Source organism: Oxyura jamaicensis, chromosome 8, assembly GCF_011077185.1.
Source record: "Oxyura jamaicensis isolate SHBP4307 breed ruddy duck chromosome 8, BPBGC_Ojam_1.0, whole genome shotgun sequence".
In the NCBI taxonomy this organism is placed as follows: domain Eukaryota; kingdom Metazoa; phylum Chordata; class Aves; order Anseriformes; family Anatidae; genus Oxyura; species Oxyura jamaicensis.
This window is the reverse complement of record NC_048900.1, coordinates 21,885,477-21,904,005: the sequence shown is the minus strand read 5'-3', so window position 1 is coordinate 21,904,005 and position 18,529 is coordinate 21,885,477. Positions and strand designations below refer to the sequence as shown.

Genomic DNA, 18,529 nt, shown 5'->3' with positions numbered 1-18,529 from the left:
TCTTAGTGAAATCTTCAAACGTATGGCAGTCCTACCCTGCCTGAGTCTGCCCGAGTCAAATGCATGTGGTTCTTGGGGAGCAGCAGCAGAAATTATTGCCCCGAGCAGTTTGTTCTTCCCCGCAGCTGGGAGTTACTCCTTCCCTCCTCTCCGCACCCCTGCATCACCAGGGAGAACTGAGCATCTGGAGGCTCCTTCAGCAGTTCAGGGCAGAGCCAGGCTGAGTGCATGCGCCAGAGGCGTCCCAGCTCTGCCGTGGGACAGACGGCTTCATCCCTGCATCCCCATGGATCCCTGGCACTGACGGTACCTGCCAGATTCACAAGAGGTCGTGGGCCATTCCCTGCTACCAGATTTATCCCTTCTGAGCAGGGGCTGGGGCCTCACCGTGAACAAGCAGCAGCTTGTTCAGGCTGAGTTTTCTGCTGGTTATAGCTGTCCGTGGGGTTTTTCTCTGAAGGCTACTTTGGTTCTTCCTCAGGCTTCCCTTTGCATCTGTGAAGGTAGCGTTACTGAGGTTTTCATGCTTTGGCAGTCTTTGGCAGTGGTACTGAGTCCGCCAGATTGTAGCACAGCTTTGCACAGAGCTATGTGTGTGTTTGGGGGGGGGGGGCGGGGGTTAAAAACATGATTTCCCTGTATTGGGCAACAGCTTTTATTTCTAAACATGTCATTTTTCCTTTCTAAACATTTCCCTTTTCAGAATAAAGCAAACCCGAGGTGCTTTCACTCAGCCGTAGGTGCTGTGCTGTGTGGAGCCGGAAAGGCGGACGGGTGCTGGCCGCGTGCTGGCTGCCGGAGCTGTGCTGCCAGCACAGGGCAGCGATAGTTGAAGGTGAACACCTGCACCACACGATGAACTGCACAATATTGCTTTTCTTCAGAAGATCATTAGGCGGGCCGAGTCAGCAGGCTAGACAGCAGCAGAGGCTGTAGCTGGCTGGGGGCACGGCTCCACCCCACAGCTGGCGGGCCTCACACCCCTGGGGCCCTGGGGTGGCAGCCAGCACAGTAGCCAGTCCCCTTTTTGGCACTCTCCTGAGTGCTAGGTTGGAATCCTGCCTTGTTGCTGCATTCAGGGCAGATGGAAGAAGAGAGTCCTTATTCCTTTTTTCCTTGTGAACTTCATCTGGAGCGGAGGGCAGGATCTGGGCCTGCGGTTCGAGCCTGGCGCAGACATTTCTTTACTACATGCTCACAGTTTTCTTGCTAACAGTCCCTGCAAAGCTGCTAGCAGAAGAGATGTGATCAAAAGGAAATTGTATTGTTGTCTGTGTTCTGTTTTTTCTAGGTTCTTTCTAAAGCTCTAACCTCATGAAATAAGTTAGCTGATTTGGGGAGGGAGGGTAAGTGTAAAGCAACCCCTTCTCCCACAAAATTTTAACATGGTAAATTCAAACTTGTTTTGAAAATTTAAATATTGAAGGTGTGTGTCTCTCTTTTTATATTTTTTCTATATGTTGTATATATGTAATACGCATTTGTAATACATGTGTATATGAATTATATTGCACCAACAGCCAGTTGTGCAGGTACAGATGACATCTGTTAGATGTGTGAGGATTTCATCCTGCTCACAGCTGAAACCTGTAGCTATGTAAAGCCCACCACTTCCACCTCTCAAGGAGGAATACCAGAAAATCAGAAAGCCAGACTGATGCTGCTTAAAACAAGGAAATATATGGTCATACTTCCTAAGCTACTTCCCAAAATCATTGTTATTCAATGCTAAGTTCACAAAGTTAAGTACCTGGCAGCTAGGAAGTGCCACAGCTGAGGCTTCCTGTGCAGCTTTTTGGTCCTTTATGTGCCATGTGTTATGGTACAGTCCCCATTTACATGGCTCTGTTCCTATTCTCTCTCACTATTGCTTCATTTGGCACCTGATGCTCAGTGAAGGAGATTCTATTTAAGATGGTATGTAATTTCTGTAGATCAAATGAAGGCCACCCACCTTTATTGCTGCTCACTGTTTAAACCTTGTTCTGAAGACAGCCTAAATACTTTCTTTTCAGATTCTTGATGCTCCTCACTGACACTAGAATGCCCTGCATGCATGTCATTAACTATCTTTCAAGCACCCCTATTAGCAAAGTAGTGGTCTGTCTCCATTCTGAAAGGGGGAGGAAATTAAGGCACACAACTGTTGAAATTCGAAGCATCTTTGTCTTAGGTACGCCATTTTTTTCAGTCCTTAATATTATACACAGCTCTTAAAATGATGGAAGAATCTTTTCCATTGTGATAGTTGTCGCAAGTTGATGCTGATCAAATCAAATGCACTTAATCAGTGGCAACCTGCAGAAATTAGATTTGTGTTCTGCATTCAGCAGCATCTGTAAACTCCTCTGACAGAAGGACAGAAATCGGAAAAAAATGGTTCTTCTGGCATCATTCATTTACCTTAAATATTAGCAGTTCTCCTCTTGCAGCCCTCTGCCTTGTGTATTTAACACACATGTTCTAACAAATGAGGCAGTCATTCTTCTGCCTCATTACACAGCCTCGATTCATCCCCAGGGTATAGTCCATCTTTACATCGGGTGAAGAAGAGATTGAGATTGGGGAGAGAGGAAAAGTAGGTGAATGTGTTTTTGAAGGATTGTGTCAAAATGTGTACACACGAGGTCTTCTTTTACTTATACAACCTTAATTAGGTCTGGCTTTTCTTAATTTGAGTGCTCAAACTGTTACCCTGATGTTCATTTAGAATTGTATGTGTGTACATATTAATATATATTATTTCTAAGAGTGTCATTCAAATTCAGTCAGGCTACTGTGACTCCTGCTAATGGAGTAGCTGTTATCAGCACAGATTTATCACCTGCTAGGTCAGCCAGCAGAACGAGATGTGATGCTCTGAACTTCAAAGAATATCTAGCTCAGCCTTTGTAACCTTGGCCTGGAGTGTGCTCTCTTACTTCGTGGAGTAGTGCATAAGCAGCCCAATTACATTTCAGGAAGAGAGAGAGAATGGAGCGTGCCCAACGTAGAAGGACTGAAAAAAAAATGTAGCTGCAAAACAGATCTTTTCCAAGCATGTGCAAACAGTGGTTTTTCAGACTTAGTTTGATGTAGTATGGGCACTTTTTATGTTTACAAATGTAACGCCCTGACGAGAAAAATGACTGTGTGCCAAATTGCAAGCATGAAAATGCAAGAGCTTTTCAGCAGAGCAGTTGAAATATTTTTAACATGGACAAAACAAAGTATTTTTCCATAATTTTGTTCTTGGAAATAGCTGAGACATTTTTTGATGAAGCTATCCAAAAAAAATCAGCTTGAGGCAAACACCTGGCATGGGTAATTTCAGCCAAAACAGTTACACTTTGGCAAAGTTTATAAACAGATGAAAACAGAAACTTACAATAGGAAATGCTGGGCAATTTATCTATAGGCACCCCGGTTGTGCCACTGCTGAAAGCTATCAATTTTTTTTCAAAAAGCAGATGCCATTTTGTGTTTGCTCAGATGTTATGGCTGCTCCATTATGCACAAGGGTAGCAGCTGCATTTTCTAAAGTAAGGAGATATTTGAACTTCATTTCAAAAGTCTATATACGTTATATATATTAAAAAATAGGGGATTTTTGGCACACATCTTCCTCTTATACATTAGACCACTTCCCATGCTTTTGTGGTGTCCTTTCCCTTTTTTTCCTCTTACTCCATACTAAGAGCAAGGTAAAAACTGTGTTCTGTAATATGTTAATGTATTTTGCAAATCACCATTTTGTCCTGAATTGAGTACTTTTGAATTGCTGGGTGTAGAAAAAAGCCACTGTTTCCAGTGTAGGGTCACCTGGGACTTGGGCAGCTCTGTTTTGTGGCCAGAAGGAATGATGAAGGAATGATGTGCGGTGCTGGAAAGGCAAGAATGACAAACAGCAGCCCTGCGGTCACTTTGAAAGGCCTGAGTACGCGTTTGCAGTGCCTCGTCCTGGGAATGCTGAATGCTAACACTTCACCTGCCGCCTGGGAATCCACTTTTCCCTGGGGAAGCCTTCCCTGGGGGTGCAGCTGGAGGAGGCTGAGCTGGAGGTAAGGCACCAAGGCGGCTCTTCTGCAGCTCTCCCAGCACAGAGAGCTGCCTGCCAGCGTTTGCTGGTGTAGAAACTCTTCTCTGAACTGAGCAAAGTCGCAGCAGACTTTATAGCCAAAGTCGGTATGATTTGTTTGCAAAGTTGAACACTGCTTTTTCTGAACTGCTGAAATAAATAAGAGCAAATCGTGTGAGGTCATAGAGCTCTGCCTTTCCAAGCTGCTTCAGCTGCACTCGCAGAGCAGCTTCACTTCTTAGCTCCCCTCGACCCTGTCCAAAAAGCCTCTGCTGGGCCAGCCCGGGGAGAAGAAGGTTTGCTTCCTCTGTGCTCCATGTTCTGAAATCAGCGGCTGGGAGAAGAGCTGCAGTGCAGCCACCCTTCTTTTCCCCGATAAATGACGGGGCAGTCTGGGGAAGGCAGAGGGTCTTTGCAAACTGGAGGTGCAAGTGACTTGTGCTGAAGCTCCTGCTTGGCCGGCTGCTTGCTGTGCTGTACACAAAGGCCCCCGCAGGTTTATATTAAGGTGCTGCCCAGACTAAACCAGTGCATTTTTTTCTTTTTCCCCCTCTAAATGCCTTTTTATCATTCAGGCTGTCACCTGTGTTTCCTGGCAAAGGCTGCTGGCTGGGGGAGGTCTGGCAGAGCTGAACGCCCAGCTTGGTGGTCTTTGTGTGGCTGCCTGAAAGATGGCTTAAAACAGAACCTGCTCTGTGAATACCTGCGAGTTAACATGTGTCAGCCGTGTGGCTGGAAGGTTTCTCCTCTGCTGTAAAGAGAGATTTTATAATGAATACTTTCCTTGTGATTAAAATGGGTAGATAAACAAATAGCTCCTACAGGAAGTATACTGTGTGAAGACAGGGCAAATAGATTGTAGCTCTCCAAACAAGGAAAGGGAGAGGGGGAAAAAAAAAAAGAAAAAAAAAAAAAAAAAACACCAAGCTCCTCCTTAGTGCATTTAATCTATTAGAATGTGAAATAGCAATTTATCTTTCCCATTTCCTTTCCTTGTCAAACATATACAGCTGTTGGAGCTTTCTCTGTTCCTTGCTAGAAATGCCAGGACTTGAATTTGTTGATGCTGTCCTCCTCTGGAGTATCGCTGCTTTTATCATCCTTCCATGATACCAGTTGTGCTCTCTCCTGAAACCTCAGGGGAAAAAACGTAATGATCCAAACTAGATTTAAACAAATGATGATTCTTCTCCAATCATTTCTGTAATAAATGTAATTACTCTTCCTGTTAGTGCACTAGCAGGGAGCAGACAGATCTTTGGATGTGCTGAATTGGAGCTGATTATCTTCTTGACTTACTGCAAATCTGTCTTTGAGACCACGGTATGCTGTACTGGTCATGTGCCCAAGGTGCTTAAGCATACTTGGTTAACAGTTTGCACAGTATGCTGTTCGTGCAAGCAGCTCCTTATGCAAATTTCTGTAAAGTAAATGTTAAAAGTTGTTAATTTGTCCTCTAACCATGACTAGCAGAATTGGGTAATGACCCTTTGGGTTTACTATGAAAAGTGAACATATAAAAGATGTGAAAAAGGCTTTTCAATTGACAGTGCAAATATTAAAGAAAAATTTAAGTTGGGGAGGGACCTCTTGCAGTCTCTAAACTGTCCTCCTGCTCAAAGTAGAGCTAATTTATGTGTTGCTCAGGGTTTTTTTGCAGTTGTTTTGAAAATCTCAAAGGATGGAGACTGGGCCTTGTCCCAGGACTGTACCACTCAGTGGAAAGTTGTTTTCTCTATGTCCCAACTGGAATTTCCCTTGTTGCAGCTTATGTCCATTGCCTCTTGCCCTTTTACTGTGTAAGTCTGAGAAAAGTCTGGCTGTCCTCTATGTCGCTCCGCTTTTGGTAGTGGAAAACTGTAATCAGATCCCCCTGCAGCCTTCTCTTCTGCAGGCTGTGCAAACCCCGCTCCCCCAGCTTCTCCTTGTGCATCATGTGCTCCTGGCCCTCTTGGTGGCCTCAGCTGGGCTTGCTCTGATCTGATAATAAACAGTAAAAATTAACTATTTTTTTCCACTGTTTCATGCAGTTGCAGTTTCCTTGGGTAGCCTTCAGTCAAACTGATGTTTATCTTCCTATGAGACAGGGATTTTGAACCAGTGGTGAATGATAATTCTTTTATCCATCTGCGTGTGCTTTTCACTCTTTTATTTATTTATTTCTGTTCAGTCGTTGCCACTTGGAAAGTATCATCCTAAGCGTTCTTTAATCAGCACAGTACTGTCTCTTCCCCACAGCACTACTTGCGTGTTGGATAATGCTTGGGGTGAACAGATGATCTTGTCTTGCTAGACATTTTCCTGTGAGGATACAGTCCTTACCTGTGATGTCATGGCTTATTTCAGTTGTGGTGGAGGACACAGTTCGCCTATGTTTCTGTTCACGTGACCTGAATTTCTCACCAAGATGTTACAGCTTTAAAGAATTTTCAAGATAATGTTTTCCGTTCTTCTCCTCCTTGGTTTGTTTCTAAATCTCTTTTCTTCCATACCACCTTCTGAAACGCTGGGCATCACCTTTTACTCATGAGTTGAACTTTGGGGAAAGAGAGTAATTGTTACATAAAATAGTAATTATTTCCCTACTGTTCTACTTTTCGTAGTTGTTATATTCTGGATGTTAGTTCCAAACCAAATTTCTTTGTTTCTTAGTGTGTCCAATGAAATGTGAGCAGTAATAAAGACATCTATGACACTGTTGCTGACTTCATTGTTGCATTGGATTGTCATGGTGGGAAACTAGCTTCCTGCATGTGGAAGGGAGAATGAGCACTACTAGGACACACGTGCCTGAATAGAGTAAGTCAGTGAAGTACAATATAGAGAAATAAATAAAGTAAAACATTTTAAACAGCTACAGGCCCGTCTATAAGAAATGTTGAGTGCTGTCTAGTGAAGTTACCAGTTTTGTAGAAGTCATGATCCTGAATTTAGACAAGACATGATATGTACCTAAATCAAAGATGAAATGTAGGACATAGAACATTTTGCACCAAACTTTTCCAGATGCATTACCACCCTGAAAGAACATTGAATAAAAGTAGTCTCACAAAGAGGAGGAGATGGAATGTGTTGGCCAAAAAACTTCAACTTGGAGTTCTCCAAGAAAGGATAAAGTGAAAAACAAACAAACAAAAACAACTTCGTCTTATTACAGGACAGTAGAACGCAGGAATTGTCCTACAGCAGGGCTGGAGCAAGGACTAGTGAACAACAGTTAGGCTGAGATTTAAGGTAAGAATGATTATGGGAGAGAAGGATATGGAAATGGGAATTGTACAGGTGAAAGCAGGACTGGAAGAACTGAGCGTCAGAGCTTCCAGATTTTCTCCCAGCCTGATGAAAAACTGAGTGTGTTGTTGAGACCAACTGGGAATGCATCCATTTGATTGCAGAAAAGCAAGTGCAGTATTTGTGTGGAGTGGAGCAAAGTGATACAGAAATCTTCACTGCCTGTAATGCAGCCTCAGCAGAGCAGGGTGAAAGAATTTACCCACAGAAAGCTGCAGATATTTTTTTTTTTTTTTTTGACACTGAGGTGTTTTATACGGACAAATTCTGAAGTGCTTAAGTCTATCTAAACATGTACGTACACACCTAAAGTTTACACAGTTCATCGGTTTTATTGATACATGTCAACCTGACAAACGCATCACATGCGTGTGTTTGCTTCGGCATTTTATGAGAATGCCTCTGTTCGATGCACTTTTCAGAAAAGGAGCCTAATTTCAAAGGCATTTAGAAAAGAGTTGGTAACTCGGACGCAGATGGTTGCAAAGGCGGAGGTGGTTGAGAATGGGGGGAAGATGAGTTCTGGCAAGGAAACGCGTTTGGTGCAGGTGCACTTGTTTTAGAAGAATGGGATGCTGTCTGGGAATGAATGAGATCCATTCCTCAGCAGCTCCTACGACCTGCCAAACACCCTGGGTGGCCTCCGACGGCCTCAGAGACTTTGGTCAGAGAGAAGTTCTAAAAACGTCTAAACCTGTTGGCATTCCCGTGCAAAAGATGCATTAGTCTGGTGTCCCAGGCTGTTTTGTGAGTGGGCAGAGTTAAGGTTGCTCGGATGACCTGGGCTGAGTGCACGCACGCTTTCAAAGGCTCTGAGTGTGTAGCTAAGGAGTTTTAATTTCTGCGGTCAGTTTTTGAGAAAGCTGCCTTGTTTCCCAAAGGGTTTTTTGGCAGAAGTGGGAGCAGATCCCTGCTCCTTCAAGTGCATCCAGACTTGGGAGAACTCAAGAACAGCTTTTATGTGGTTGGCAGCCCTACCATCCCTTCCGTGCTTTGATCTGGATCCTCTCTGCGTTGTGGTGCCCGTGACTGTCACTTGTGTGCTGCCTCCTGCTTGCCCCCCATCAACCAGAACACAGGATGCTGATGGTGGTTCTGCAGTTCTAGGAAGTCGTTCATCACCCTGAGCCTCCAAAGCAAAGCTGTGCACTCATCCAGGTTTGCTCTGCGATGGGTTTTCAAACGCTGTCTCCAGCCATTATGAACTGGGAGAAGGTTGCTGTCAGATTTGAAGGTTTGGGTTCGAAAATAGCATGGAAAGACAAATGAAGCACAAATGCAGTCATGTGGAATTGCCTTTTAGCTGAACGTTTCTCAAAGTTTCCTTCTGTTCTCCGTAGGCTTGTAGCTCCAGAAATAATAAGAGGAATTGGTAAATATGTTAATTAATATGAAATTGGGGGAGATATGAAAAATCTACTCTTTTTGTAGTAAAAACGTTGAGAGTAGAACAGGACAAATAGAGTATAGCAAGAAATAACATCTGTTTGATGCCACGAGTGGTGCTGGGGATTATTGCGTTAGGCACAAGTGATTGCCTGGTAGTTTGTGGGCTTGCCTGTTTGCTGTAGAGGTTTCCTTTATTATAATTAGGCCTGGATACACCAAATATATATATATATATATAATTTAAATTACTGAAAGATACAAGGGCAGATTAGCCTTCTGCAGGGCTGTGGAACACCCTCTAAATTTATCATTTGATATTTTTTCCCTTTGTACAAAGTCCTTGCCTGCTTTCTCCGCATTCTTAGCATGTCTCAGAAATTCCAGCATTTTTAGCAGTGAATCAGCGAGAAGAAGGGGAAAAGGCCCGTAATTGCTTTTTCCATTGTGCTTGTTAAAACCGCATTGTGGGAAATGGACCCAAACACTGTCTTTTAAGTGGTGTTGAGTCTGAGGCAGGTGGTATTAACTCAGGACTGCATTAACTCTTTTCAAATCTCTTTCCTGTTTCCTTGAGGAAACATGCCTGGTGTATATATGTGGCAAGGGCTGTTTGCCTGCCTCTCGCATTGACATTTTAATTTGGTCCATGATATAAATATCATTTCCCTAATCCCCCTTGCCCTGACCCTGTTTTGTCTTTTCTTCAAAGTGAGTTGACTTTTTTTTTTTCTTCTGAAGGAGGGGGGAGGAGATGGGAATGGTGGCTGGCTGCTCTAGTTTGGAGCATTAAACGCTCGGGGAAAAAATCTCAGAGTAACTGTTGTTTCTTTCTTTGTATTCACATGGAAATTTTTAATCTCCATCAAAGGATCAGGAGAAAATAACGTTGAGATTCAACAAGAGAGCTCCCAGCTTACATGGAATTTTTAAATGTTATTTGGCTTTATCCTTTAAGCGATGAGAACCATGAACTATGTACCTACAGGGTTCAGAATTAACTTTTCTCTTTCTTCCAACACACCCTCTTTTTTTTTTTCCCTTTTTCTCTCCCTGTTTCTTACATCTTTATTGTTCTGAATAAACATGCAACTTCTTTTGGCCAAAACTATAAGTGCCTTAGGATTTGTTTAGTTGTATTTATGTATACATTTCTAACGTTAATTATGAGCACCAGGCTCAAATACAGCCTCATGTTCTCCTTTTGATGTGATCTGAAGAATCTCTGTGCAAGGCCACAGAGCGAAGATCAGAACCCAACCCACTGTATGCTCTCAGAGTCGTACAAAAGCTAACATTAAACTTTTTTTATTTTTTTTTTGTTTTTTAAAAAAAAAGGGAAGACAAAACTGGGTGAGAAAAGGGCTGATAATCTGCTTGCTTTAGGAATCACAGACGCTATCTGCGCCTGTAGAAATTGCTGCTTGTGCTAATAATGATAGCAAGTGAGACCCCCTGTAACCAGTCCAGGGAGGGCAATAGCAGATTTCACAGGTGGGTGCTGACAGCAATGGTACATTTCACGCTTCATCACAGATTAATAAAAAAGGAAGGATATTAAAATGCTAATACTCATTAATACTGTTTTATGGTGTTTAACATTAAACATGGAAAATGAAAATGAATGACAGCTGGTAAATGGAACTGACAGTCGTGTTCAGGCTTGTAAGGAATAGCTGCAGGAAAGAAAAGCTGGGGATGCTCCCATCCTGTAGCGGGTCTTGCCAACAGCACCTCCTAGTACCCAGACGTTTGCAAGATGACTTAAAGTTAGACTTAGGTAAACTGTTCTGTTGCTGTAAAGTACTCGATGAGATTTTTTCTTTACCAGCATTGGTCAGAACCATTATTCTTTGTGTTGTCTGAAAGAGAGCCTCTGGCAACATGTACATCTAAGGAGCAGAAATCACAATCCATTGAAGGATTGTGAAATGTATTTGTTTTTAAGTTTAGCTGATCATCATTGTCTTCGGTTGGTTGGTTGGGTTTCCCCAAACTCGTCTTGCATGTCAGTTGGCTCCATTGTTCTTCATTTCTCACAAAAGTTTCAATCAGCTTGTCTTCATCCCAGAGACGACTGTATTTCAGCAACAAGCTTAATCTGGCCCTCTGTGATCCATAATATAATAATGAAGAGATACAGACTTCAAACATCCAAAGAGACTTAACCTCTGCCATATCACAGACTGTTCTAAGTTCTGTGTAGCTGTGTTTAAATATGAAGTTTAAAGATGCAGGATATTTTCACCTAGCATTCCTAATGATTTAAAATTTTGACTGCTACCCAGACCTTAACTCTGCCCTTTCTGTCATACAGAAACGCCAGGAATACTGGGTCTGCGGGGACCAGGGATAGAGGGATTCTAAAAGAATAGTACTTCTTTTTCCCATGGTGATAGTACTCGGTAAAGTTACCGCTGTTTGCCCAAGTATCCATTCTTGTATTGTAATATTTTAGGTTTTAAATAAATTTATTCTTCAATATGCTAGATTTGTAATCCTTAAATATGAGAAGAATTACCAGGTCAGTGCAGGATAGCTGACTGTAGATGAGCGTTGTGTACTCTGAGCTAACGTTAAGTATACTATTTTTCCCAGGAATTCCTTTGCTGGTGTGTTGTTTTTTTTTTTTTTTAATCTGGTCCTGAATTTCCAGCTGTTTCTTGCATATACACCATGAATTTCAGCTGCCCCGTTGTCTTCATTTCCCCTGTGTATGCACTGACTCTTGATACACTTGCTGATTTCCGCTTTTGTTGTGACCTACTACTTGAACAGAGGATTCCATCCCGGATATATTTATTCTTTTTATATGCTTAAAATGTTATCAGAATCGACCCATTCCAGAACTGCTGCCGTGTCTTGTTTTTCTCAAGAGACTGAAGTCACAGTGGGTGCTCCGGGGTACCTCTTCCTTTACAAGAAGTGGTTTATTGGCACTGTCAGTCTCGGTTTAATTGAAAACCTGCTACTTGGCAGTTTAATTGAAAATCTGCTACTTTCTGCTGAGGTGAAAACAGACAGATATCACTTCAACAATAAAATTTGGGGGAATGAAAAACCACGAAAAAGGCTCATCACTTTGGATGGAATTTACGAAAGCATGTTTATTTTGGCAGATAGTCCTCAAAAGCAGGTTCATTTTTATCGTCTCTACCGTCTGGATTAGCCTGTGAGGTGTCAGACCATGGTTACTCAAATTTGGCTTATTACTGGGTTTTTGCTGAAATTTTCTATGCCCTTCTTTCCTTCTACCTACCCCTCCACTTTCTTTCCCTTGGGTATAGTAGATTTTTATTTATGTTGATCTCAGCGGGTGTTTCTTTCGTACTTCTTGGTGCTGGAGGAAATAACGTGCTTAGAAACCAGGGTGATGCCAAGTTTTACAATTTGAAGAGAATAAAAAAATGTTTTCTTTAAAATAAGCATCTTACACGTTCTAATTCTTAATATACACATGTAGTTCAGAATTTTGTTACAAGGATTTTTATCACACTGGACCAGAAACCTCTTCAGTTTGTTTTCTCCTGAACCTGGGTTACAGGCTGGTTGGTACTTCCAAATTCTTGATAATTGATCTTTTTTCTTTCAACGAAGGTTCTTCACTCCTATCCCTCCTTTGATTTGAATTCCTTTTCTAGTCCCTGCCAGATGTTTGCTTTCCCCAGTTGTTGACAGTCGGGTAATATTCTCACGCTATCACTTCGTATATCCACGCTTGCAAGATCTGTCACAAAAAAATCCCAAATTTCTGTCACTACGAGCCTTACTGCAAATGTTTTAATTCATTCCAAAGGAAAATTCCTTTAATGTTACAAATAAATTCTGCTTAAACAGCAAGCAGAGGCAAACTTTCCCATTTTCCCTTTTCCAGTAAGAAGGGTGTGTTCCTGGGCCACATCTTATAGATGACACAGAGACTTTCTCCACCTTTGCCAAAGGAACGTGGCTAACACTTCAGAGAATTGCAGGAAAACTTCAGGAACTTCGGCAAGAAAGAGTAAAACATTAAAAACCAGGCAAAACTTTGTCTTTCCACCTTTCCACTGCTTTCATTTCCTACTGTGTTGTGTTGTCCTCTGCATCAGACGATTTAAGACTGCCAAATACTTGGCTATTTTATAGGTAATATATCTTATAAATGCCATGGCCAGCCTCTGAGGGAAACACAGGATTGTCAGTTTTGGATGGAGTATAAAACCCGAGCAGGAAATCATTGCTGAATGGCATAGCTGCAGGCAAACATTTTATGCTAGTAAAGTGCCCATCTGCACAGCCACATGTGGGGCAGCGGTGGCAGAGCGCGCCTGCAGATGGTTAGCACGGAGAGGGTTTGTGATCAACGGGTGAAGTGGTTTGCTTCGTTAGTTCCTGAAATGCAGCTATCTAAAGATTATTATAATATTATTTTGAAGAACGAAGGGAGATTGTAGACCAGAGCTTTCCATTAAAGAAGAAGAAAAAAAAAAATCAGAAAAATTCAGATGTGGGATGGGTGAGATGACCCCACTGGCTGATGGAGGATGTGGCACGACCTACAGTGAAGGACTCAAGGAAAAGCTTGTCGAGGAAAAGGAAAACACCGTATTTCTTCGTAGGGCTGAACTGGTGATCACATCTGAACCTTCCTGTCAAAGTCAAAGACAGGAAAGATTGTTCAGGCCTTTAGTTCTGTCTGTGTTGTTCACCTGAACAGGGACCTGCAAGGGTTGTGACCTGTATTTCATAAAGCATGAGTTGTTTAAGATCCCACTTAGTTAGAGCGTTTGCCAACTTAAAATTGCTTTCAGGAAACTCATTCTAGCACTTTCCTCTTTTAATTTAACCTATCATTTGTTCCTAGCCTTGCTATTTTCCATTCTGAATAACTCCTCTTTTTTTGCAAGTTATCATTTGATGAGTTCATTTAGTCAGGCTCTCTGTGTTTAGTTTTCCCAGTCCTTCCTCTGAAGTTTCCTGTTACACTTCGTGTTGCACTTCCTGTTACACATGCCAACTTTGGGTTTATTTTCCACATGATTTTCCCAAGCGCTACTTTCAATAATCCACAATTCAGTAACTAAATGCAGATTGTTAAAATAATGGAACAACAACAATAAAGCTCTTTTAAGACTGCAACTCATGCACTGCAACTGTAACAATGATTCATTTGTTGGTGTTGGGTTTTTTTCAAATACTTCATTGAAAAATAGAGTTACCTTCTAGTAGTCAAAATCAGATTACAGGGGTTTTAGTCTCATTATACAGTAGACTTTCTACGCTGATACTTGTCTATTGGGAAGGTTTCTTCTTGATTCATTGTAATGTATAAATCAATGCAAGAGGGGAGATAATCCAGTGATCATGGTCGTTGTTTAAGGCATCGGTGGCTTGGGTTCAAGTCCCTGCTTTATCACAAAACTCTCACAATTACCTGACTCCTGCTGTTGAGTTGTCAAAATTAATATAGTAAAAATTGAAATCTCTACACAGGGAAAATGCCAAAGTCTTTGGAACCTTTTCTATTGAATTTGATGTATTTTGGACCGGTGTACCTAAAGAACATGAAACTCTTGGGACCTAAACTTGTTGATTTCTGATGGTTAAAGGACCGAGACTTTAAAGTGCTCTTGATGGTACATGTGTGCAGGAGGACATCATTAATGTCTATATTAGAAATATCTTCATTTAAGTATCTGATATTTCAGATATCCTTGAGCATTTCCATTCTTTTGTCATAAAGAGAAGGAACTTCTTTGAGGTTTCCCCTATAGACGCTTTATTGTCTCTTTTCCTGTAAACAGATGCAATTTTTAAGCCATGTAAAATGGATTTCAGTTGTTGCCATTGTGGTGTTGGCACTGTTCTGCATTCCATCTGCACACAACCATGAATTGCAGGGTGATGCTTTATTAAATTATAGGCATTTCTGTTACGATATAGGGGAATTGGTTCTGAAGATGAAGCTTTTTCCCTGTTCTGAACCTTCCTTTATAAATTAGTATATTAAGAAAGCACATGACTGCTGGACATCGCCTTATTGCTACATGTCTTGGACTATCTGGCATTTGGATTTGTCCTCAAGAAAAACTGCAAAATGCTAATGCTATGCAAAGAAAATGAAGGTATGTGAGTTTTAAAGTTCACAGACTTCACACGTGCATCTCCTTCCCCAGGTCAATCACATCTCTCCGGAGTGAACTGATTCCACATCTGGTTAGGAAACAGTTCTCTTCTCCTACATCATTGCAGAAGGGACTCAGCAACAAAGAAGAGGACCAAAAGAAAAAAGAACAAGCATCCCTAGGTCAGTATGACTATCAAAAATTCAGTGAAGGTTTTAAATCCCATATACTATAGCTGAACTATTGGAAAGAGTACAGAATTAGCTTGAAAGACTAGTTTTGCCTTTTGTTGTTGTTATTTGTTTTTCCTCTTCTACTTTTTAATAACAGATTCTAGTAAATTTTGAAGAGTATTGTGCGTTTTACAAATATTTTTTTCCTCGTTTATTTTGGTGTAAGTCAAGAACAAATGAACTAGGTGCTCTATTTATTTATTTTTTTTTTCAGAATCCAGTATAGATAAATGCATCTTTGAAAATGTAATTTTAGGAGGAAGTTCCATTGTGTAGGGCAATAGACAAAGCCTTAACCACCCTGCACTGCGAACTGGACAGGATCTCAGATGTTGGAATTTATTTTTAGCATTTCCACAGTCTCCTTGTCTGACCTTGGGCAAAATATTGCATTTGTCCTGATCCCTTGATTCCCACCTGCAGAATAAAAATAAGCACTTACTCACTAGATGTGATAAAATCTGTTAATGATTGCTAAGTATCTAGCCATTCAGATGATGTGGGGCAAAGATTTCCCTTCACCAACAGTATTTTAATAGTACTCCTCTTCTGAAAGCATTTCATTAAATCCTGTCTAACTTCATGCATGTGTGTGTTCTCCAGACATTTATAGTTTCATAAAGGAAGATAATAGCTTGCTGAAACCTGCTCCAGATAACTCTTGTTGGAATGATCATAGAGGAGATATGAATGAAACGCTCCACGAAGGAAAAGTACGCTGCTACGTCCATATAATGAAAGAGGGATTGTGCTTCCGAGTGAATACTCTGGGGTTGTATATTGAAGCTAACCGACAGGTGAGAGAAATGAAGAATGGGTATGCGGGAATACAGCAGTTTGTGGGACATTCTGGTCTCCAGGAATGTCTCCCGGTGATACAACTGAGCGGTGTGTGGGAACTGAACCAGTGCCACGTTATCTACGCACATCACCCTCCTGGTTTCTGGATAGGGACGTCAGACGAGGAAACAGTTCTGTCACTAATTTCCTCCATAGCTTTGATTTAGCCAAGAAAACCCCCACCCCAGATACTCTTCTAGGTTTTTTGGGTGACAAGACGTGCAGCCGGAGAGTCAAGAAGTGTGGAAAATAAGGCTGGAAGTAGCTTCAGTAGATCATCCAGTCAGCATCCTCCGTGTCCTAAAGGCAAGATCAGTTCTGACTGGACTCTTAGCAAATGTTTATCTAAGTGATAATGGCAAAGATTATTAATGTTTTGCAGGAAGTCTTAAAACTACCCATACATTCAGAACACCTAATACTTTCCGTTAGGAAAGAATTATTTTTTGAACAGGTTTCAGTACATTGGCACTCCAGGTAAATACAGAGGTGATGTGTTGATCTGTTGCAGCTTTCATTTACTTTCACACTACTAAGAATTCATAAAATAAAAGGTTGTAGGGGAGGATTATAAAAATCCTAGCTAATGAGATGATGATTAAAAGCTTTTACTCCTAACATGATTTTTTTTTTTTTTTTTTTTTTACCTACACTGGCTGATGCAACTTACAAGTTCTCACTTTACTCGCCAAGTGATGAACTTAATGCTGCGAGGGTGGACAATTTCCTCTAGTTTTGCAAGATTGTAAGGGAGTGCAATAGGGTAAGACTCAGGGTTTCTGGAAGTGGGGCTGGGAGAGCAGTATATTGTATTGGGAATCCTGGAAGTGGTCATTTCCTTGCCTTTGATCTCAGACTGAGTCGATTTCTTTTTATTGAAATTAATGAATGAATTTATGCAAATTAGAATTACAGCATGGCAGAGTGATTTCACACACTGGAGCTTTTTCTCTTTGGTGCCTGTAGAGGAGCAGAGAAATAAAGTTATTTGTTTTACAGTTAGGGATGTGAGAAAGTGAGGGTGGAGGCAGCACTGCTGTCAGAAAGGGAAAAATTTCCCCAGGAACATCAGGAACAAGTGTGCCCAAAGGGTTAAGGGAGAATACCGCTTGCTAGGGGAAGTGTGCGTGTACATTTGGCAGCAGCCACTTCAGTAAAAAGTTACTGAGTTGAGCCAGTCAGACTCCATGTGGGTTTTGGTGGTGCTTTTTTTTTTTTTTTTAACCTAAATATTCTACATTTTGGTCAGTTCAGGAAATGTGTTTGCTCCTGGGTGGTACATAGAATTAGTGTTTTGAAATCACACTGGGGCCTTCAACGTCAGAGAGGATTTTCTTTGAATTTTTAACTTTTCCAGAATGGTAAAATTTCCAAGGAAACTGTGGAGGTAAAGCATAAAACGGAGTTTAATGATGGGTTGTGAGAAAGGAGTTCTTCGGTGCCCCTGTATTTTGTTTCTCTTGTTAATCCTGACAAACGATACACGTATAGTTTTACGTCCTTTTTTTTTTTTCCTTGTTTTGTTGGTCTCTCATGAAGACTTTTGGTTTCTTGTTTTGCTCTTGGTCTTCAGAGACCAGATTCCAATTCCAGGCAAAGCCTACACCTATAATTTTGCTGTCCTAGAGGACAGGCTCGCAGAGCAGTAGCAGTCCAGTCCAGTAGCCGTGGGAAGGAATGGCATCCTAACCCATTGCCCTTCTGGTGAGGAAACACTTTACTCACATCATTTCACTTCCAGCTGGGTTTCTGGATGCCTGCAGCCTGTGTGTGGGCAGGTGGGTTCAGGAGGGAGTTATCTTCAATAGCAGGAAATAGTTTCTTTGTAAGATGAATTAAATCCAAACACATCTTAAACCTTCCCTTGACCCAGGCACTCCCTCTGACTCCTGCCCCCTATCTAACCTTCCTTTTCAGAGTAAAATGCTTGAGCTGGTAGCTTTCTTGGGTCACCCCTCAGGCTGCACTACCACCGACTGATTCTAATAAGGGTTTTGCTCTGGCCAGTAAAATCCTTTATTTATTTTATCACACCACCTTTCTACTGAGGGAGGGCAAGAGCCTTTCCTTGTTTCTTTCCCTTCCCACAGAGCAGCACTGGACAGTAGGAATCCTTCCAGCGTGTGCTGTAGGTATGCCTTGGTGTGTCTCGGAGCTATCTGGTGTGGCTGCCCTGCTGTGTGGCAGGTGAGGACACCATTCCTTCACCAAGCCAGTGTGTAATCCGGCTGGGTTGGCCTAGCTTGTGGTGTTTTGGTAAGCTGGTGGTTTTCTGTAATGTCTGCATCTTGGACTGAAGGATCTAACCTACCTTGTTGCTTTTTTGAAAATAGAAGTCTAGTAGGAAGACATCTCCAAGAAGGGAAGAGTTACAGGTATAGAAATGTCTACTGGGGACAGCAGGCAACCTGAAGAAGTAGCTCAGAGATGTGAGCTCATCTGAGCTCATCTTATTCATCTGAATGAAGTATCAACTGTGAAAATTCTTATCGTATGAAAAACAGCACTATTTGCCCATCCTTGCATGCTGGAAGGGAAACAGGCTGGTCATATTATGAATATCTGAACAATTTCCTGCAAGTATCATCTCATTTGAGATCTTGAGATATTTTTTTCTG

The 18,529-nt window shown here is 41.7% G+C and overlaps 1 protein-coding gene across 1 annotated transcript in view; it reads left to right on the top strand.

Annotated features, from left to right (window-relative positions):
* EIF2B3 (eukaryotic translation initiation factor 2B subunit gamma) overlaps positions 1-18,529 on the top strand; it is a 96,393-nt gene that overhangs the window by 52,458 nt on the left and 25,406 nt on the right. The window contains exons 7-8 of the mRNA XM_035333263.1: positions 14,890-15,020; positions 15,675-15,868. Coding sequence (XP_035189154.1) covers positions 14,890-15,020; positions 15,675-15,868 — 325 coding nt within the window. The remainder of the gene's footprint in view (positions 1-14,889; positions 15,021-15,674; positions 15,869-18,529) is intronic.